The following is a 23,819-nucleotide window of genomic DNA, read 5'->3' as shown; positions in this document are numbered from 1 at the left end:
GTTTTTCCAAAAACCGTTTTTTTTGGCCGGTTATAACCGCTAGGTTAAATCGTAAGCAAAAAAAAACCGGTATAACCGAAAACCGGTGTTTTGTCAAAAACCGTCATCCCTAGTTGCAATTGCTTCACATTGATGGTTATGCTGTAGCATTGAATAATAAGTACAGAGGAATATTTATAATCAATGGCTGTAGGACAGTTTTGAAATTTTTGTCCAATATGATCTATGAGAGGTGTTATCTTATACAGTCTTGTAGAAATATGTGCATTTTCGTTATCAGTAAAATGCCAATTATTCAGAAGAAGTTCAAATCTGTTTCTTGACATGACTTTATTTGTAGTACCTATACCAATAAAGGATAGTGTAGGATATAAAAGATGGTTTTAGAACAGGTCCAATCCAAATTTAAGTATAATCCCAAAAATATTTCTATTTGATCTATATTTGTATCTTTACACTTTCATAAATATGCTTTAGGTAAAAGTGCTTTTTCAATGTTTTGAGAATCATATCTATTTGTCTCGTTGACCATGAATATGAATATTCAAACAAATAAATATGTTTTGAGTAAAAAAATTGTCAGCCTAGAAAATCTTTACTGTTATATACATTACTGCATTCAACGTGTTAAGACTATTCTTTAAGACCTCATAGAATATTTTTCATAATCATCTTTGAATGATATTAAAATATAATTCACAATATTAACTATATCATGAACTTGAATAAATAATAATAGAAAAAAAAATGTTTTTTGATAGTATGTATACATGTAGGTAAATTAGAAGCAGAAATATGAAGATTAATTGTAAACAAGAATAGTTATTATGCTAAGCTATGCTAGTTTTGCAGGCGGGCACCTTATACTCTAACGCCAAGACGGTTGCAAATACATACTACATATTCTTTTAGTACATATGTTACAGTTCAAGTTGATTATCCAGTTGGAGTTGACTTTTACTAGTTCGAGTCAACTCTAACGGCTGGTTTCAGTAAAAGTTGATTATAAATATAAAATGAAGATTTATATTCAACATTTACTAGTAAAAGTAGACTCCAACTAGGAAAAGTATACTCTTCCTAATGCCATTTAGTAAAAGTTGATTCTGATTAACACAAACAGTCGATTCTAGAAATTAAAGTGTTACTGAATATATTCAAATTAGTCCAGGCTTTATCGTCGTCCCCGTTAGGTAAATTACTCCGATTCGAATTTTTTGCACAAACTTACTCAAAAAGAGGTCCTTATAACAAATCTACTGGGTGCCAGGCAGTACCTTGATCGATAAATTGTTTAAACAATTTTTTTAGACAAATTCACAAAAATAATTTTTTTTAGATCATTTGGGTTATTCTGAGCCAAAAAAGGTATTTTGTGATTTTACACAATATCTTATTAATGAAATAATGACAATGATTTTTTTTAGTTTCTGACTTTCATAATATATAATATCGTATGGCATTTTTGCCTTTCGGACAGTGCCGATGTCAATTACAGCTTTAACCCTGTTTCAAGTAACTAGTGTCGATGTACACTAGCCCTGGGGGACCGATGGCTTAACGTGCTCTCCGAGGCACGGTGAGATGACTCGTGTCATTATTTTAAATGAAAATGGTTTGTCTTTGGCAGGGCTCGAACCCACGTGCACTGGCGTATGAGGCCAGCGATTATGCCGTTACTCCACGGCCGCTCGCTCGACTTTCACAATAATTATCTTTAACCGAGTTATTAAACCTTGAAAATGGTTATTTTGGCGTTTTTCAAATTTTAAGTCGCTAATAACTCGACAATAGTCAATTTTAGAGAAAAAAGGCCCAAAGGATCTACAAAAAATTTGTACGAAGTGAAAAAATTATTTTTGCGAATTTGTTTAAAATCATTGTTTATCGCCAAACGTCACTAAAATCATTCATTATTGTACTCATTTGCCCTCAATTTCGGCAGTAAAGTAACACTTTGTTGTATTAAAAGAAGAATGTTATTTACTTTACCTGCCCCCAATTAGTAACCCGTTCGCAGTAGTTACTGAGAGTTTCTCAACTCTCAGTATCCCTATCCAACAGTATCTGCAGACTATGGTCCGAATCAGTCATTAATACTGTGTCGTCTGCATAGCGGATGTTATTTACTCTCTGACCGTTTATCCTGATTCCTTCTGAAAAGTGCGATAAAGAGTTCGCAAATATTACCTCAGAGTAGACGTTAAAAGTATGGGTGATAGCACACAACCCTGTCTAACACCTCGTTGTATTTCAATTGGCCTTGACGTATTACCATTGGTCTTTATGATTGCTGTCGTCTGATTCCAATAAATAGCCTCTATAATTTTAGAATTTCTTTTGTCGACTCCGATGTCGTTTAATCTTTCTATCAAGGTCTTGTGCTTCACCCTATTGAACGCTTTCTCAAAATCTATGAAACAGATAAAAAGGTCTGCTTGCTGATCTTTGTATCTTTGTGCCAGAGTTTGAAGACAGAATATTGCTTCTTGTGTCCCCATATCTTTCCTGAAGCCAAATTGTTCTTGACCGGTGACCTCATCACATTTTTTATAATATATTCTGTTCTGTATGATACGCAAGAAAAACTTCAGAATGTTATTTAATAGACTTATAAGGCGGAAGTCCTGGCATAATTTGGCGTTCTTCTTTTTAGGCAGTGGTATGAAGACTGATTCAAGCCATATTTTAGGGATAGTCCCTGTATTGTAAACATTATGAAATAGTCCAAGAAGAAGGTCTAAGTTTTCCTCGTTGATTAACTTCAATAGCTCAGCTGGTATTTCATATTTTCCTACAGATTTGTTGTTTTTTACTTGACGTATAGCATATTATTCTAGTTCGGACTTCAGTATTGGAAGACCTTCGTCGTTTTCGGTATTTAATGTAGGAGGTTCTCTGATGTCATAGAAGAGTTCCTTTATATAGTCTTCCCACATGTTTATTTGTTCTTCAGGGCTTGAAATCAGTTTGCCTTCTGCGTTGATTAGATTATTTGGTCCTTGTGAGTATGTCGTGCCTGTGAATTCCTTGAGTTTCTTATACAGATGGAAGTCATCATGTTTTTAATATAAGTTTTCAATTTCTTCACATTGTTCTGTTATCCATTTTTCTTTTGCAATTTTTATTTTTTGTTTAATGGTTCTATTTAATACTTTGTACATTGCTTTGTGCTGTTTGCATTTTCTTCTTTCATCCATTAAATCCAATATTTCCTCTGTCATCCATCTTTGCTTCCGTGGTCGCTGTTTTGTGAGCATTTCAGTTGCCGTTGCAAGGGTGTGTCTGATTTCCTCCCGAAGGCGAAAGTTAAGGATGTTTAATTATATGAAAGTGTGCTAAAAAACAGTGCGAAAAAGTAAAACCCATTTAAAATACATTGTTACTTCAGACACACTTTAAACGCTTCATGTAGTGCTATCTATATTTACAATTTTCACACAATAAAACCTTTACATTTACATAATATGAGATAGAGGAGATAAAAATTATTTTTGTGAATTTGATTAACAAAAATTGGTTAAACAATTTTTCGACCGCGGTACCGCGTGACACCCTGTGTATTTGTTATAAGGATTGTTATACGGATGTATTTCTTTGAGTAAGTTTGTGCAAAAAATCGAATCAGAATAATTTATCTAACGGGGGCGACGTTACAGACTGTACTAATAAGTAGTTGAAACGGTCAAAACAAAGAAACGCACACTCATCAAAAATGCACTTGAGATTCTCGTATAATCAACATTTACTGAATCGATCCAGGAAGAGTCAACTCCAACTAGTAAAAGTTGATTTAAATTTTTAAAATCAACTTTTACTGCTCGTTTCAGTTGGAGTTGACTCCAACTAGTTGGAGTCAACTCTAACTGAGAATCAACTTGAACTGTAACACATATACATATTATATACCTATAGAATTTATATATGTACAATACCCTGAAACTCCGCACAGTGTTAACACTGGAATTCCTTAGTAAATTATGGGAAATAGAAACAAAAATGTAGAAATAACATAGAAAAATTCAACAGTCATAATACAAACAGAAATAAACAATACTAAAATGGAAATAGCTGGAAAAAATCATGAAAAACCCAGGACTTTTTGGGCATTATTCGACCAAATTAGATGACTGAAACAACTTTTGATCCACTAAATAATTTATGTTACAATTTGTAACTCATTACAAACAAAATATTAGATAACAGATGATTCACACAAGAAACAGTTTTAGGAATATATTTAAAAACCAATATAATAATTATGTAAAATATTATGCAAAGATTAAATTGGAATGCAATCTGATAAGTACAGTAAACAATTGAACAATTTTATGGCAAAAGCAATTAAAATTACTAAAAATAAAATAAAAACACAACTTAAATAGTACAAATAATTCTATTTATATATTAGAGTATAAAATGTGTTAGAACTAGTGTCAAAAATTAAATATTATGCTGATAGTAATAAAAAATTATCAAGAGTGTCCTTTTTAGACATTAAAATTTTATGTGTATCAATAAATTAAAACTATCAATGATTACTATATTTGCTAAATATAAATTTACCATTTAAATGTATTTAATCATTTATAAAAAGATTGTCATACAAAATTTAACTTTTAAAAATATGTTATCTCTAATGACATTATTAATGTATTTTTGTTTAATAACCTTGCATGTAAATATCTTTTAAACCAGTTCTAGCAAAACCTTTTTGTATACCAAAGCAAAGACATAATAATTCAAATAAATTCTAGAGGGAAATATTTTCCTCAGCTGCAGATGTGATGTGCACATAATCAGCATCATTATCAGATAAAAATACCTAAATATTGAATATCGAAAAAATATAAATGGAAAATATAAATGTAATGTAAAGGTAAATAATGAGACCATTTAGTCCATTCTTTCACGGTTTTTGCTCTAAATTTTAAAGAACCGCTTGGATTGACATGAAATTTGGCATACTTATAGCTTACATGTCAAAGAAAAAAAGTGATATTGTGCCGATGTGTGCTTTTGCCCTGGGGGTGACTTTCACCCCCTATTGGGGGTGAAAAAATATATGTCCAAAATAAGTCCGGAAATGGGTAAACTGACTAATTTTAAGTAACTTTTGTTCTATAGAGCTTTTTCGCCAAGTCAACACTTTTCGAGTTATTTGCGAGTGAATATGTTCATTTTTCAACAAAATAACCACATTTTTAGACGCTTTTTCGCAAATAACTCAAAAAGTAAGTATTTTGTCGAAAAAACGTTCTTAGCAAAAATATAGTTTATAAAAAAGTAAAAAAAAAATGGTGTACGCGTCAGGTCTCTGGATCTCATAGAACATAGCCAATGAAAAATAGATTCATATTCACCAAATTTTAAATAGAACATTTCGACGTGCAATATCCAAAAAATTAAGCACTTTTTGGGGAAAACCCATTATAACTTTTTTATAGTGTTTAAAAAAAGCTTTATTTTTGTTTTTACAAAAAGTTTCTAGCATTAAAGTTAAGCAAGTTACGCTCAAAATAAAGTTGGTCCCTTTTGTTTTTTCAAAAAAAAAAATCGGGAAGACCACCCTCTAATTAGCAACTTAAATGAAATTAATCGTTACCACTCCACAAATTATTTTACTTATGTTGTGTTTATATAATCTGTAAGTTTCATCGATTCAAAGTGCTAATTTTTGAAAAAATTTGGTTTCAAAGTAAAATTTTTAAAAATTTAAATTTTGAAAAATATGCTTTTTTTCAAAATAACTTAAAAATTGTTAGAGATACCAAAAATCTCGAAAAACAAAAAAAGTCAGATTTGCTTTTCTCAATATCATGTATTTTTTTGTTTTTATGTTAGACAAAAATTGATTAAGATTTGGTGTTTCTAAATTTGCATACATTCCTGATCAGTGACTCGTTCAACCCCTTTTAACTACAGCCCTTTCAATAATAAGGACTTTGAACCGATGAAACTTACAGATCATATAAACAATATATACACGAGTCAAGAAACTTTTGAAATCGTAACGATTAAGTTCATTTAAGATACTAATTAGGGGGTGATTTTAACGATTTTTTTACCAAAACCAAAAGGGACTAACTTTATTTTGAGCGTAACTTGTTTAATTTTGATGCTAGAAATTTTTTTTTTTAAACAAAAATAAAGCTTTTTTTAAACACTTTAAATAAGTTTTAATGAGTTTTCCGCGAAATGTGCTTTATTTTTGGTTATTTCACGTTAAAGTATTCCATTTGGAATTTGACGAATATGAACCTATTTTTTATTAGCTATAACTCTGCTTCTACTAGGTGTAGAGACGTGATATATACACCATTTTTTTAAAAATTTTACAGGCTATATTTTTTCTAAGAACATTTTTTCGACAAAATACTTACTATTTGAGTTATTTGCGAAAAACCGTTTAAAAGCGTGGTTATTTTGTTGAAAAAATGAACATATTCACTGCCAAATAACTCGAAAAGTATTGACTTGTGAAAAAACTCTATATTACAAAAGTTACTTAAAATTAGCCAGTTTATCCATTTCCTGACTTTCTTTGGACGAATATTTTTTCACCCCCAAGAGGGGGTGAAAACCACCCCCGGGGTAAAAGCACATATCGACACAATATCACTTTTTTTCTTTGACATGTAAGCTATGTGTATGCTAAATTTCATGGCAATCCAAGCGGTTCTTTAAAATTTAGAGATTTTGCAATATTTTACCGTTAAAGAACGGACTAATTAGACAAGCAGACCATTTAAGTATCTATGATCAACAATGAATGGACATGGAAATGGATGATTCAGGTTATCGGAGGCTGACTTATCGGGGTTCCACTGTACTTATAATAAATAGGAACTGTTTATTTATTTATACTGCTTATTTTTCTGCAACTACTTACTTTCACAAACATTTTATTATCTCATTTTTAACATTTATTGACTTACACCGCTTGGCTTCTGAGACATCGAAATATAGAACCAGAAATAAATAGCAGGGTAATGAGTGCAACAAAATTATACTATGCATTAAATAAGAGTTTTCTTAGGAAAAAGGAAGTAAGCTTTAAAACAAAAATGAAAGTAATTAAGACTATATACGAGCCGGTACTACTCTATGGTAGTGAAACTTGGGACAGTGAACTACAAAAATTAAAGTAAAATTCAAGCATGCAAATTGCGATATTTGTGAGCGGTTACTGGGGCGACCAGACGTGATCGTATAAGAAAACAAAGAAATAATTGAAAGGTGAGATATCGGAATGCTTGAAACCAAACAGTTATCACAGAGCCGTGCGGTACATCTTTTCAATATGATGCAAGTCTTCGAAATGCTGCCCCTTAAATATTATTGCTACTTACGAAAACTTTCTTAGTTACCTTAAAAACAAAACATACTTTAAATTAAATGAAATATGTATTAACACTACATTAAGTGGGTAGGCGCAAAATTTGCTTGCAATGATTTTTCAATGCATTCATTTTTTTTTTCGAATCCTGAGAAAACTAATTAGTATTTTTGAAAGTCCCTGAAAGTCTCTATAATGTTTATTTGAATAGGTTACATGGTGAAAAAAAAATGATTGTAATTTTTAATTTCAAATATCTTATTCAAAAGAAAACTCTTGTTTATTCTAAGGGACTTTCGGCCCTCTAAATAATGTAATCTTTCAATCTGCGTTTAAATTTTTCAAAAATATTGATTAGTTTTTTCAGGATTCGAAAAAAGTGAATGCATTTAAAAACATTGCAAGCAAATTTTGCGCCTATGCTCTTAAGTAACATTTACAAAAACTATAATTTTACCCTTCTGATTTTAATTTTTTGCAAACTCGTCAATCAGATTGGTGTAGTCTAGTGGATATAGATAGATGTAGCAGCTAGTGAGAACTCTATTGAAATAAATGCTAAATTTTTTAGCTTTGTCTTATGGAGCTTCGTAAAGAATTTTTAATTATGAAAAACTTCTTTCCCCACTAGCTACTGACACAGGGAGTGTTAATAAAATTCTTAGTTTACAACTACATTTGGGTACTTATAAAGAAATTAGGTCATTTTGGCACAAATAGTTCAAAACCTCTAAAGGTTTCATGGAGTATAGTACCATTTGAAATACTTATATCACGCAATTCTTTTAAAATATCATTATATCATCAGATTTTTTTCTTTTTCTATTGAAAGTATTGAATGAAGATTCATACAATAGTTTTCTAGTGTTTCATCATCTATTTCCTTCAGTTTAAAAATACAGTAGAACCCCGATTATCCGTGCTCCTCGGGACCGGACGTTGGCACGGATAATTGAAATGCACGGATAATCCAAACATTTATTTCTCATATATAATACATATGTACGTATATACATGCATATGTACCTACCATAAAAAGATAACAGAAAAAATTAATCTTTCATTATGAGTCTCCTTCTCGGCATATAGGGTTTAAGAGGAAGGATACAAGGTTAAGTACAAGTAAACATTACAAAAATGAGCTCTACAGAAAAATTTTGTTTTTTCTGCAAAAAAAAGGTAGTTCATGCTGTAATGTGCAGCATTTGTAAGGGAAATTATTTTCACGAGAGTTGTGCAGAAAAATCTGGAGCAATGAAAGGAAATACAATCAAATGTGGTCAATGTGCAAAAAGTGAGGTTAAGTCGGATGAAGTCGATTTTTCTACAAACAAATCAAAGGAAATCTCAGAGTTTCAAAAGTTATTTCAGAAAATGGAAGAATCTATGGAATTCCTGAGCAGCAAATTTGATACTCTTACAGTGGAAAATCAAAATGCATTACGGGAATTGCGAGATATGAAAAAAGAAAATATCCAATTAAAAACCAAAGTTAGCCAGCTGGAAAAAAGAATCTGTGAACTAGAAATCAAAGAATTTTCCTGTAACCTAGAGATTCACGGAACTCAAATCAAAAATGAAGATCCCAAAGAAGTTCTAATGGAAATTGCTAACGATCTTTTATCATGTAATTTTAATAGTCAAGATGTGTCAGACTGCTTCAAACAAGAAACCAAAAATGGAGCAATAATTGTTGCAAAGATGAGATCACGGGATATAAAAACTAAGTTTATCAAAGCACGAAAAAATCGTAAAATGGAATCTAATATGCTGAGTTGCAACAAAAACAAAGAGAATACTTCAAAGATCTATATAAACGAGCAGCTCACCTTTACAAACAGAAACTTGTTTAACATTGTATATAAATTAAAAAAGGAAAGGAAATACAAATACTGTTGGACAAAAAATGGTAGGGTATATGTAAAAAAATCTGATGATTCTGAGCCAATTTACATTCACAATGAGGATATTATCAAAACTCTTTAATATTACTTGTGTGAACATTATAGTAAAATGGAAAATACGTTAGTAAAATGGATAATGATTGTAAATTGCAAATAAAATTTAAACTGGATAAAGTACAGTGTGATAATAGTACTGAGTTTAACATACTCTACCTGAATGCTCAGTCTTTGAGAAATAAGATATTGAACTTTGAAACGTTAGTTGTTAAGTTAAATATGCCAGATTTAATTGTAGTGGCCGAACATTGGCTGAGAGTGGGCGAAGAAACATATTTTAATGTGAATGGTTATAGTTCAGTTTTTGTTTGTAGGGATAAAGAAGGTGGTGGTGTAGGGTTATTTGTTAAAAGCTGTTACGAGTACTCAGAAGTCTACAGATATAATAAAAAGTGTTCAATGTTATTTTTACAGATTGATAAAAGTATTATAGTGGGTGGAGTATATCGACCTCAAGATTTCTACTGCAATGAACTTTTTGATGCACTGGATACAGCACTAAACATATTTGTGAATAAAAAAATTCCAGTTTGGATACTAGGTGACTTTAACATAGACCTTATTCAAGAGAGTATCCCACAAAAATTAGTTTGTCAAACAATTGTGTCCAACGGTTTTAGTATATTAAATAAAACTAACCCTACCAGAATCACCAATCATTCGGCTACTTGTATTGATTATGTGATGACAAACACTTTAAACTTTGATGTAATGTTATATATAGTAGATGAAGGTTTCGGTGATCATCAACTGCAGCTATTAAAGGTAAAAAACACATCATTTATAACCACTGACAAGTATTATACAGTAACAACTTTGAACAAACTGAAGTTCAAAAATGAAATATACAGCTTGCAAAATCAGATTTGGAATGAACCTGATTCTTTATGTGATGAAATATTACGTGTTTATTTAAATAATCTTAATACAAAAACAATTAAAAATCGATTTCGACAAAAAAGTGCACCATGGTTTAATGTCACATTACATAACCTTGTTTTAAAAAGAGATTTTCATTATAGAAGGCATAGACAATTCCCTAATAGTAAGTTCTTACAAGATGTTTATAAGTCCGTGCAAAATGAACTACTGAAAGCAGTAGGCAAAGCAAAAAAAGACTATTTCACGAATAAATTATCCGATGCACAAGGCAATAGTAAAAAATTATGGGCAACTATCAATCACCTTATTCATAATGCCGAAAATACAAAAAAACCAATAACAATACATGAACTACACTATGAGAACTCGATATATAATAAATCTGAGGAGCTATCAAACCAATTAAACAAATATTTTTCACAAGTAGGAAAATCTCTGTCAAAGAACATAACACCTTCAACAAGCACTCCAATAAATGTATCACCAAAAGAATATATATTTGAATGGCAACAAGTCTTAGAAATTAATGTTCAAGAGGTCGTAAGAAAACTAAAAAAAGGCAAATCTCCTGGCTGGGATGGCTTTGGTGTTGATATTATCAGGGAGTTTGAAGAGGAGCTTCTACCGATCATAACTAAATTAGTTAACCTTTCTCTTGTCACTGGAACAATCCCGAGCTCTATGAAAATGGCAATAGTGATACCACTTTATAAGGGAGGAGACTCAAAACAGCCAGGAAGTTATCGGCCAATATCTCTCTTAACAGCTATGTCAAAGATATTAGAATCATGTGTAAATCTTCAAATCGTAAACTTCTTGAATACAACTGGTGCCTGGTTTAATCGGCAATATGGTTTCAGACATAATTCCAGCACAGTGTCAGCAGCTACCGATTTGATTACAGATATATATAGTAACTTAGACAAAGGATTAAGCTGTGTATTTGTATCACTAGATTTACAAAAAGCTTTTGATACAGTTAACCATGAGTTACTTATCTCAGTGCTTGAACAATATGGTATAACTGGTATGTCCTTAGTATGGCTCAGGGATTATTTGACTGGCAGAATACAAAAAGTGCTCTGTAATAATGTACTTAGTACGGCAGAAGACATCACATGTGGAGTTCCTCAAGGGTCTATATTGGGACCAACATTGTTCCTTATTTATATAAACTCCATTTCCAATCTGCCTTTAAAATCAACGCTATTTCTATATGCTGATGATACGGGACTCTTGTATGCTGACAAAGATCCCAAAAAGCTAGAATATGCTGTAGAAAAAGATCTGACAGATATAGATGACTGGCTCAGATACCACAAGCTCTCACTCAATATGAATAAATGTAGTTACACAATAATTTCAAATATTGAAGAACGCAGAGAGTTACAGTTAAATTTTGGAAAATTCAAATTCGTTAAAAAAAATGTTACCAAATACCTTGGCTTACACATAGATAATCGACTAACATGGGAACAGCATATATTGAACACGTGTCAAAAAATAGCTCCAGCAGTGGGTATGCTTGGAAGAATTGCAAAATTTATAAGTATCCCACAGCGTAAAATGATCTATCACTCTTTAATAAATTCACATTTGTCATATCTAACTATTGTTTGGGGTAATACAAATCAAAAACAGCTACATCCTCTCATGGTGTTACAGAACAAGGCTGTGAAATATATATTTCAACTGTCAAGACTTCATCCAACTGACGACCTGTACTATCAGAGAGGAATTCTAAACATTGAGTCGCTATACATTTTACAAGTTTGTATATTCATTCATCAAATTAAGCTTTCTCAAACACTTACAAATATTACTCTAAGACGTATACAAGATGTGCATGACCATAATACCAGACAGGGAGGTAGTTTTCAAACCGTAAGAATGCGAACTACTGGTGCACAAAGAAGTATATACTCAAGTGGTCTGATTTTGTATAATAAGTTACCCACAAAGATCAAAGACTGCAGGCTAGAAAGTTTTAAAACTGAATTAAAAGAGTTACTTCTTACTAACTACTACAACAGATAGCTTTAATTGAATATAATTCTATAACAATTTAATAATAAATAATAATTTAATCATTTACTTTAATACAATTTCTTTAATGAATCTATATAGGAAAACTTAACCTTCAGTGTAAAGTAGTCTTACAAGTTTTATGTTATGTAATCTGTTACTATTATATTTATGTTTATTATGTTACCACAAAACCAGCATAGCTACGGCTCTTGGTTTTTTAATGTATTTTTTTTTTGTATATTGTTATTACGTATTTTAATAAATGGAATAAAAAAAAAAAAAAAAAGTCGAGTGGTTTACAGTGACTCTACTTTGATAAAACCTCAAAAATGCAATTTGAGTAATAGAAAGTCATAGCACGGATAATCCGCAGCCTGGATAATCCGCACACGGATAATCGGGGTTCTACTGTACCATATAAAAATTTAAAATTTTTATTATGAGTTTCTAGAAGCGAAAATCGAACAATCAAAGAATTAACGGCATTGTCTAAAACAGGGGTTCTCAATCTGTGGTACATATACCTACCACTGGTGGTACATTCCAATATGTGTGGTGGTACACAAAACACGAAACCACAGCCAAAATCCAGCATATTTGTAGTTAATTAAATTACCTACCTCCATAGATACTTCAGTTAGGTGGTACCAAAAATAATTATAAGCATTTTGGTGGTACATGGCTCAAAAACATTGAAAACCACTGGTCTAAAACATAGATGAACAAATTTATTTTAAATTTAGTTTCATCTGGTAAGGGCTCGTCCACAGATTTTTCGTAGTCAAATAAACGCTTTTTTCTTCTGGTTCGAATTTCATTTTCAGCTAGAAATTCAGAACTTATATCAAAATTTTCTGCAATTTCATTAAATTTTCATTTGGTCATTAGCCATATTGTCTGTAACTTTATTTTTTCCCATAGTTTATGAAAGCATTTTTACACAATCTGACAATTTTTTTTATTTTACTGATTATGCCGCCTGATGCGACTGCCTCGCCGCATCTTAGCACAGCACGGCCCTGAGTTATGGTGGATTTGGCCTTATGGCAAGAATGCCTGACAATCAGATAAAAAATCAAATGATTGACATCAGATAAAAAACAAAGAAGAGGCAGACCAGCAAGAACATGGAATGTAGACATGGGGAAGGTTTTTGCAAAAAGAAATATTGGGTGGAAACTACCTACTGACTGAAAGGCATGGAGATGTCTGATTACTCCACTTTCCTCAACACTGTAACCTATAAGAGGAAGACTTAAGTATGTTAGTATAAAGGTGTTAGAACTAGTGTCAAAAACTAGATATTATGCCGATATTAATTTAAAATAAATCATCAATAGTCCTTTTTAGAAATTAAAATTTTAGGTATATCATTAAATTGAAACTATCAAGGATAATTATATTTGGTAAATATAAATTTGACATTTAAATGTATTTATTCATTTATAAAAAGATTGTCATACAAAATTTAACAATCTGCGTTCACCAGAAATAACAGGTTTAAGTTTCAACTGAACAACTGTGTTTCAGCGGTTCAGTCTGGTGAATGGTATTTTTCCGTTTGACACTTTCATAGTTGGTTTTGTTTTGTGTTCTCGCATGTTTTATGAGTTATGAACTTAACCTAAAACGAGATTCGTTGTTTTTGTTTATTTTTATATCGTGCTACGTTCAACGATAACTTGGACGTGTCTACAAATTTAATTCAAAAATGGATAATATAATACTACCTTTATTGTAGTTTGATAATGACATGAACAAGAAATAATTTTTAGTGCTGCTGGCTGTGCTGGACTTGGCAGAACCATTGGATGATGATGAAGTATTCCCACCATAAATAAATAATAATTGTCACGAGAAATATGAATTATGTTGAAAATATTATTCCTCAATACACAGATTTACAATTTCGTGAGCATATACAATTATGTATCTCCTAAGTTTCAATTACTTTATAATTAAAACTATTGTAAAAGTAAATATTTTCAAATCAGCGCGCCATTGCAATATATTTCTTAAACACGTTCAAGATTGAAGCGATGCAAATACTACGTTCAATAAAATGGCGACTGCTTCGTCAACACGTTGAAGTTTAGCCTAAATTGACATGACGTTCACCCGAAAAATCTTAAACAGTTTCAAAGCGCTGACATAGCGCACTGGTCTGGTGAACACATATGTTATCACTAATGACATTATTAATATAGGTATCTAATGTTTTCATAATCTACATATTTTTGTTTAGTACCTTGTGCTTAAATATCTTTTAAACCAGTTCTAACAAAACTTTTTTGAATATCCAAAGCAACAATCTAAATCAATTCTAGAGGGAAAGGCACTATTATCCTCAGCTGTGTTGTGCAGATAATAAGCATCAGAGTTTCAGCACCATCATCAGATGAATTTAAATATTGAAAAAACAGAAGGTTAAATAATATCGAAAACCCAACAAAATATAAATGTACAGCTAAATAATGAGACCACTAGACAAGTAGAGGACTTCAAGTATCTAGGATCAACAATGCATGGATAACGAAATATAGAACCAGAAATAAATAGCACGCTAATGAGAGCAACTATACTACCTATGCATTAAATAAGAGTTTTATTAGGAAAAAAGAAGTAAGCCTTAAAACAAAAATGAAAGTATTTAAAATTGTAAATGAGCGACGGTCTTCTACGGTAGCGCAACTTGGACAGTGAACAACAAAGTTCGGAGTAAAATTCAAGCATGTGAAATGCAATATTTTGAAGTGGTAACCACAGTCACCAGATGTGATCATATAAGAAACGAAGAAATGCATAGAGGATAAGAGTTACTAAGAAGAAGCTGCAGAGTAATAAGAAAAGATAGAATAAATAGCAGAGATTAAGAGAAGAATGGGAGTGAACTCAGACATAACAGACTACATCGAACAGAAGAGATTAACCTGGTACAGACATGTCAGCACAGCAGACCAAAATCGTTGGATAAACAGAATAACAGAGTGGAGCCCGACAGGAAGAAGGAAGAGAGGTAGACCCCGAAGATCCTTCAGAGATGAAGTGGACAAAGCAACTGAGAGAAGAAATCTACAAGGAGGGGACTGGCAAGACAGAAAGAGCTGGAGAGAACGGTCGAGTGAAGGATTGCAGTGAAAAGTGTGGAAATCCTTAGTATATAATTTATAGAAATACATGAAGACAAAATTAACAGAAAACAAATGTATGAAGCCCCACGGCAAATGAAAATACCAGAAAAACTAATCAAGCTAATAAGAACTACCTTAAATATGACATCTAACGAAATAGTGTGGAACAGTCACAAATCGGAAGAGTTTGTAGTCAAAAAAGGACTCAGACAAGGGACCCTCTATCAACTGTGATATTTAATCTAGTTTTGGAAACAATTGTAAGGAAGAGCAGAATAGAAACACAAGAAACAATCTACTGTAACGAGCATCAATGCATGGTCTTCGCTGACGACCTTACACTGCTAGCAAAAACTAATACTGAATTAAAGAAAATCATGAGAAGATTAGTCAGAGAGGCAAAAAAATTCGGCCTAGAAATAAATGAAGAAAAGAAGAAGTATATGTTGCAGGGAACACAGAAAGAGAACCTGAAGATATGCTAAAGTTAACAGCGTTCGATGGAAAAGAATATAAATTTAAACGAGTAAAGCACTTTACATATCTAGGTGCCATAATAAATGAAAAAGGACACATACAATAGATGAAAAAGGACACGAGCAAAATGAACTAAAGCACAGGATAGCTAAAAGTAACCAAAAGGTCAGCAGTTTAAAAAAATTATTAAAATCAAATTTATGTATCAAGAAACATGCAAATCAGAATATACCAAAGTGTAATAAGAGCAACAGTCACCTACTGATGTGAGACATGGGTACTAAACAAAACAGAAGAAGAAATGAGATAGAGGTGGGAACGCAAGGTACTGTGGACTATTTTCGGGGGAAAAATATGGCAGACGGTTGGCAAAGAAGAACTAATCAAGAATTAAGGATGCTTTACAAGGAACCAACTATTACAAGATACACAAAGGCACAAAGAATTAGGTGGGCAGGTCATGTCGAGAGGATGGATAGGTCAAGAATGCCAAAGAAGGTACTGTTAAGAAGACCCGTTGGGACAAGGAGACGAGGTAGACCAAGAAAAAGATGGCACGAAAAGTTTCAAGAAGATATAAGATCGATGGAAATTACAGACTGGAAAGAGAAAGCAAAAAATAGGATACAGTGGAGAAAAATAGTGCAGCAATTTTTACATAGACATTAAATCAAATTATACTCTCTGATCATATAGTATATATAAGACATTAGTATACTGAATTCGCTCTATCGAGATTCACTTTGACACTGACGTTAGTAATTTCTTTTTTTGGAAAGTTCAGTTGTCAGAAGTGACTGGAAATTACTGTACAATCAACGCACCTGCTCATAGCCAATATTATTAATAGTAAACAGACATAAAAATAACATAAACCTTACGCCAATCAATAATTATTTATTTACACCATTATAATGTATTGATAACAAATGAGAAAATTATTTATTGTAGGAAATAAACATATTTTGTAGAAATAAACTCCACAAAATTTTATGAGATTAGTAGACACTCCCACTATTTCTAATAATTCTTCTTTTTTTAATGAAAGATTAAGTTTTTAGCAGTTAATAGTGTGAGGTAGGAATTTTTGTGTTGTATGTTTCCTATTCTGAATGTGTTAAAGTGAATCTCGGTAGAGCGAATTCAGTTTATATATTGTCATTTGTATTATGTAAAATTGTAATTGTTAAGTTGTAAAGCCCTAGGCCTACAAGGCCTGTAGAGTATATTAAATAAATACATAAAAACATGAAAGGTGCGGTATCAGAATGACCTCAGAAAGACTTGAACTGTAAAGAGGGTATGGAAAGCTGCATTAGATAAAAATCGATGAAGAAGTAGACTAGCAAGACATGGAAGGCATATATTGGGAAGGAATTCACAAAAAGAAATATTGGATGGGGAAAGGCAGAGGACTAGCTACTGACCAAAAGACATGGAGAAATCTGATTACTCCACTTACCTCGACACTGTAAGATATAAGAGGAAGACTTAAGTAAGTATAAAAGTGTTGAACTAGTGTCAAAACTACATATTGTGCTGATATTCCTTTAAAAAAAATCATCAATAAGCCTTTTTTGGATAATAAAATTTCAGTGTATCAATAAATTAATACTATCAAGGATTACTATATTTGGTAAATATAAATTTGCCATTTAAATGTATTTAATCATTTATAAAAAGATTGTCATATAAAATTTAAAATATGTTATCACTAATGACAATATTAATATATTTATTTTTTATAATCTATGTATTTTTTGTTCAAGAACCTCGCGCGTAAATATATTTTAAACCAGTTGTAGCAAAACTTTTTGTACATCCAAAGCAAAGAAATAACAATAATTCAATAAATTCAAGAGGGAAATATTTTCCTCAGCTGTGTTGTGCATTATCAGCATCACATAATACATTGTAATAGTTTATGAAAAATAGAGCTCGTATTAGAATTACATTCCTTACCTCGTGTAAATGCGAAAATTCTTCATCGAAGTACCTCGGATTTTTGCTGATGAAGCCTGCAAGAAAAATATAAAATTGGAGATCATGCTAATATTGCTAATGTCATTTAAGGACACAATTTGGAAAAAAATCTTACCATGACTGCTGTCATGCAGTGTTGGATGAGTTTTAATTATTAATTCCAATAACGAAAGAGTAAAAATATACCACGGTAAATAGTTGCTAAACATTTTGACATTTGCAGCAGCATTTATTTATATTCCGTAAAAATTCGACAATAAGCTTCCTATTTGCTCGTTTAACTGTCATTTAATGACATTGCTGGTGGTCTAAATCTTTATCACATCGGATGACAGCTATCAGTTGGATCATCAACGGTGCGTTCGATAATCGAAGATGAACTACTGTTTTTCTTAACGAACGAGACCAAAAAAGAGTTACAAAAAACCTACCAAAAAAATAAGTAGCTCAGAAGGTTACAAGTAGTTTAAATAAATATCTCTTAATCAGAAGAAATTGAGGTTAAGTTTCAAATGTTTAAAATTTTACAAAATTTAACATGGTATGTTTATAAAATTTTATTTGTATATTGTTTATTACTCTTAATTATTTTCCAGAATTCTTTACGGCAACTTCTATCAAAAAACCACATAACATCTACCCTGTGTCGGACTTTTTCTGCTGTTACCTCTGCAGGTTCAGATGTTTCTGCAAATGTTCCTGATAAATTATATAAAGTAGTAGAGTTAGAACTTAGAGGCAATGATCCCGCTGTCTTGAAAAGCTTTTCTAAGTTTGCAGTAACTACAGGAAACCACTTAGATATCGACACCAAGTCGTAAGTATTGATATCTTCTTTACCAGCCTCTTCTGATTCAGTTCTGAACATAGGTATCCCCTGGTGTTTTCCATATTTGCCTGTCTTGAGCTATCGTCGATCCATCTTTTGTGGTCTTGCTATACCTAGTTTACATGCTTTTGATCGCCACTATCTCTTTGCTTTCTCTTGCCACGTGCTCTACCTATTTCCATTTAGAGATTTTGCGATAGCTTAGATAATACATTTTGCTTTGGTTCTCATTCTTATATCTTCTTTTCTCATATATTATGATCTCTTGCTTACATTTATCATGTCTCTCAAGAGCTCTTTGAGAGATTGGTTAGTAAGTGTCATGGTCTCCATTCCATAAATCATGACAGGAAGGTTACATGTGTCCAAAACCTTTCATTTTAAATTAACTGGAATTTTTCGGACTGTTATAATAAAGCTTAGTTTACCTACTGCAATCCAAGTTGTTATTATTCTTCTGGTATTTCTGCAGTTTGATTTTCTTTGCCTTGTTTTATTTTATGTCTCAAGTACACATATTCTTCATTCTTCTACATTTTCAATCTTCCAATCGTCGAGAGTGATATCTACTTCTTCAGCTAACCTTACCTTAGTTTTCTCAAAATTCATTTTTAATCCTACTCTCTCTGATGCTTGTTTTAACCCATACTCCAATCAGGTGTCGTTCAAGCGCTAGCAACTGATATGGTTGCTTCAGTTAGGTACTGTTTAACAAAATGGCTCCTAGCCAAGTTTCATCCTCTTTGATAGGCAGTGAATGTGTTAAGTTTGTAAACATTTATTGTATTTCATGTGCCCTTCTTTACAGGAGTTACAAGTATTCATATATTCTATGTGAATTATTGATAGATTGACAAAATGTATGTTTTTAAGGTGGACACTACGAAAACCCAACCATGAAAGGTATACAGTCTTAAAATCTGTACATATTTATAAGAAACACAGAGTGCAATATGAATATAGGACATATTACTCCTTCGTGCAATTCAAACATTTGACGGGTTCAACAGCAGACACTGTTTTGGAATATATAGAGAGGAATTTGCCTGAAGGGGTTGCCTTAAAAGCTACTAAGGTAAGATTTGATAAGTTTCTTTAACTTATTTAATTTGACAGTCAGATTACAATAGAAGTTCAACCATGATTTTATCCCTTATGCCTCCTTTGAGAGTACTGAAATATGAAATCAAGGAGAGCAAATATGTGAAAACTGTAGGGTTTCCTAGGGAAATCTTATCATTTTCTTTGATTATGTAAAGTAACATTAAAATCAGTTAGACCACTCTGGCTCTCATGGCCTCAATTTTCTTTTTATTGCTTATCTCATATATGACATTTTCAGTACACAAAATGGTATAAGGGATAAAATTGTCGTGGAACTTAAGAATATTATTACACTTTGTTTTCAAATTATTAATAGTACACTGCTTGTTATTTTTTTAGTATCTTTTAGAACAAAATGGTTCTGTATGCTTATTAATAATACACTGCTTGTCATTTTTCTAGTACCTTTTAGAACAAAATGCTTCTGTATACATAAAAATTTTAGTATAAATCTCATGACATGATATATTACAAGTAAATCTGATCTAGATTATCAAATTTCATTCCAAACATATTTTAAGTCTGTTCATTTTTCATCATGAATTAACTTACTTTTAATTCTAGGTTGAAATTCAACAAATACCTGAATATTTAGTGCCACCAGAGGAAGCAAAAGGGAAGAATCAGGATGCCATATAAATTTATTTAATAATTTAGAATTAGTTTTAGTAAAAATAAAAAAATACGGACAGTGTTTTACTCTATATCCAATAACCATTTTAAATGTGATTAATTTAGGAGTTATTGAACAAATTGATCCAAAATGTGATAGTTTTTATATCTCTCTCTTCAGTCCTGACCCCCGCCCCGGGAGGTAGTGGTCATCGTATATAGTCTGTCTCCAAAGATCCCTCTCTCTCTGGTCATTTCTTTTAATTTATACATAGGTCTTTTGCATATTCCTGTAATTTGGTAGATCCATCTTGTTGGGGATCTTCCTCATGATCTTTGCCCATCTACCTGGTTCGTTGGATAATAGTATTTCCATATTTTCTGTGTCTGCTCTCATACCATGTCCAAAGTATTTTAATTGTTAGATAGTAGTAGGTGAAATGGTGGCACCACTGCTATCACTTGTAACCACAAACCATACATACTTATGGTTTGTGCTTGTAACTATTGTAGTCATTATATGCAGAGACCCTCCGGAGGGTTTTTCTCTGAGCTTTCTCCAAAATTCTTCTGTATTTTTGTTTTTGTATTAGCTGCTGCCATCCTGGAGCTGCATAAAGTGGAGTGGACCAGTTCCATAGAAATTCTTCTTGTACATGTCCCCGAACCTCGTCATTTGGCATTATTTTTGTTGGAGCTGCTTTTTTCGCTGTGCATATTTACCGAAGCCCTGTATGGTGTCTAGTATTACGCCCAGATATTTAACTTTCTTGACAGGTAAGATACTTTATCTGGCATTATTTTTAACTATTGGCTAAGATTACATATGCTTGTTTGTATAGTAATTTCCAGTCAGTCAAAATTTATCCAACGTAGCAAAAAATAACTATTACTAAACTAGCTAGACAGTTCGGATCAGGGAACCAAGTATATATATCAAATTTTCAGCTTTATTGGACAACAAATCAATCTACTCGAGACATAAATAATATTTTTTTAATAATTCGACAATTGTTGCAAAATTATATTGCCTGTAATACCAATTATTTATTAACAAATTTCATTCTCAGAATAAAACATTTGCGATGCGATCATTTATTTTAGGCAATACACAATATAATACATAATATATCAAGCACCTATTTTTCACATTTGGGAGAAGGAAAAATTGTAGATTCTGCTAATAATCTTAATAGCTAATTGTAAATTCCAAACAATGTCTCAAAAATTTGAGTCATAGTCTTGCTGCGCCCAAAATTTGGCATGATTCCAAAAACAAAATGAAAATACTTTCACACTTTTGAGATAATTCATGCAATTAAAAAAAATAAAAGAATATTATTTTAAAACGCTACTATAGGCAAAGATCATTTACGATTTTAAATTGCTCAATAAAGAGTTTTTACAATTAAATTCTTTGTATTCTAAAGTATTTACAATTAAATTCTTTGTCTTTACTTTTCCGTACCAACGTGCCAGTAGTTCTCACCTACACAGAACAGGAAACTCCAGTCCAGAGGAAGGTCTGTCAACGATTTTTGAATCTAAAGCGATATTAATTTGAACATCCACTAGATGGCGCTGGCTGTAACTTTTATATTTAAAATCGCATTGACGTCATTACGAGGGAGAATAAGCTCATAAAAACAAAATTCGAAAGAGCGAGACCGCGAATCGATTTTCTTTGTTGACTGCATTCCTTTCCTATGCCGCTGTCTTTTGTAACTTTAATATATGCGGCAAAATGCATTTAAAAATGTGTTGTTTACATATTTGTATGTAAAAGACAGCTGCGCCTAAATATATCTAATATTAGTAAATTATTATTCTATATCGGCGATTTTATATTTTATCAATTTTATATGTGAAACACCCATATACCCATGGTGCTTTTAATTATTATTTAAAGTATACAAAACACAGGGTGTAACAAAAATGCAGGTCATTTTAATCACATATTTTGGGACCAAAATTAGTTCGATTGAACCTAACTTACCTTATATTAGTACAAATGTGCACATAAAAAAAGTTACACCCCTTTTTTTACAAAATGAAAATCGATTTTTTCTTTTCCAATAGGTATGTATATCGAAAACTATTAGAGATTTTTTATTGAAAATGGACATGTGACATTCTTATGGCAGTAGTATCTATAGAAAAAATTATAGTGAAATTTGGATACCTCTTAAAATGGGGGGTTTTGTTCCTTTAAACCCCCACAAACTTTTGTGTACGTTCCAATTTAATTATTATTATAGTACCATTAATTAAACACAATGTTTTAAAAACTTTTTTGCCTCTTAGTACCTTTTCGAAAAGTGAGTTTTTATCGAGATATTTTGAATATTTGTCAAATCCACCACATATTTCTATATGGTTAAGTACGATTATGGAGACTTGGTAATAATATGAAAATTTATTTATGATTTACATTTTTATTTATATTTTGAACCATATTAAAAAAGAATCCACATCTCGATAAAAGTTGCCTTATCGAAAAAATACTAAGAGGCAAAACAGTTTTAGCAACACTGTGTTTAACTAATGGTACCGTAGTACCTAATAGTTCAATTGGAACGTACACAAACATTTGGGGGGTTTAAAGGCAGAACACCCCCATAATTTTTTTATGTAAATATATTAAAAAAGAAGCCGCATCTCGATAAAAACTGCCTTATCGAAAAAATACTAAGACGAAAAAAAGTTCTGAAAATATTGAGTTTAACTAATGGTACCACAATAATAATTTAATTGGCACGTACACAAAACCCCATAAAATTTTTAGGGGGTGCACAAATTTCTCTATAATTTTCTTTAAGATGCTCCTGCCATAAGAATACCACATGTTGATTTTCAATAAAAAATCTCTAATAGTTTTCGATATATTCGAGAAAATCGATTTTCATTCTGTAACTTCAAAGGGCTGCAACTTTTTTTATGTGCATATTTGTACCAAGGTAAGTTAGATTCATTCGAACTACATAGTATGTCTTACTTTGTTGAATGCTTTATTAATTTATTATAGTCAATAAAATACGCATATATATATATATATATATATATATATATATATATATATATATATATATATATATATATATATATATATATATATATATAAATATCTTGATTGACGTCCAGGCACATTTGTATTATGTATGGATGACTTTCAGTATTCAGTAGCAACTAGCACATTGGACATCAACATATTGGTGCGGTAGTCTCCGCATTCTCTTGCGTTTTTCTTTTTAGGGAGACAAATAATAAAGATCGACGTTAACCATTCTTTGTGTAATATGCCTGAGCTATAAATTTTGTTCAAGAATAATGTAGTTATAATTATTACATATCGCAATAAAAATGTTCTTGGCTTACGAAAATGTAAAACACTAGAAAATACATAGAATAAATTAAAGGTTAACGCACGGTTAACCTAGAATATTAAGAATTCTAAGAAAATGTTGTATATTTCT

General features: G+C 31.6%; 2 protein-coding genes across 4 annotated transcripts in view; one reads left to right on the top strand and one right to left on the bottom strand.

Annotated features, from left to right (window-relative positions):
- Positions 1-18,097, bottom strand: part of LOC126887967 (transmembrane protein 131) — a 103,579-nt gene extending 85,482 nt beyond the window's left edge. For 2 of the 3 annotated variants that reach the window (XM_050655924.1, XM_050655926.1), the window contains exons 1-2: positions 17,917-18,097; positions 17,781-17,836 (exon numbers count right to left, since the gene is read on the bottom strand). In XM_050655924.1, coding sequence (XP_050511881.1) covers positions 17,781-17,836; positions 17,917-18,010 — 150 coding nt within the window. In that variant the 5' untranslated portion in view covers positions 18,011-18,097. The remainder of the gene's footprint in view (positions 1-17,780; positions 17,837-17,916) is intronic. The other variant, XM_050655925.1, reaches the window with a different exon arrangement.
- Positions 18,098-18,134: 37 nt separating this feature from the next.
- LOC126887972 (28S ribosomal protein S10, mitochondrial) lies at positions 18,135-20,419 on the top strand. The gene is made up of 4 exons (XM_050655933.1): positions 18,135-18,342; positions 18,398-18,618; positions 19,504-19,705; positions 20,299-20,419. The coding sequence occupies exons 1-4, from the start codon at positions 18,340-18,342 to the stop codon at positions 20,371-20,373; spliced, it is 501 nt and encodes a 166-aa protein (XP_050511890.1). The 5' UTR covers positions 18,135-18,339; the 3' UTR covers positions 20,374-20,419.
- Positions 20,420-23,819: the final 3,400 nt, after the last annotated feature.

The sequence above is a fragment of the Diabrotica virgifera genome, chromosome 7 (assembly GCF_917563875.1).
Source record: "Diabrotica virgifera virgifera chromosome 7, PGI_DIABVI_V3a".
Taxonomy (NCBI): Eukaryota; Metazoa; Arthropoda; class Insecta; order Coleoptera; family Chrysomelidae; genus Diabrotica; species Diabrotica virgifera.
Note: the sequence above shows the minus strand (reverse complement) of the source record. Positions and strands in the feature narration are given on the sequence as shown.

Coding starts and splice junctions, on each gene's coding strand:
- LOC126887972 (XM_050655933.1), top strand. Junction 18,619..19,503: donor TTAGATATCGACACCAAGTC/GTAAGTATTGAT, acceptor TATGTTTTTAAG/GTGGACACTACGAAAACCCA. Junction 19,706..20,298: donor TTGCCTTAAAAGCTACTAAG/GTAAGATTTGAT, acceptor TTTTAATTCTAG/GTTGAAATTCAACAAATACC.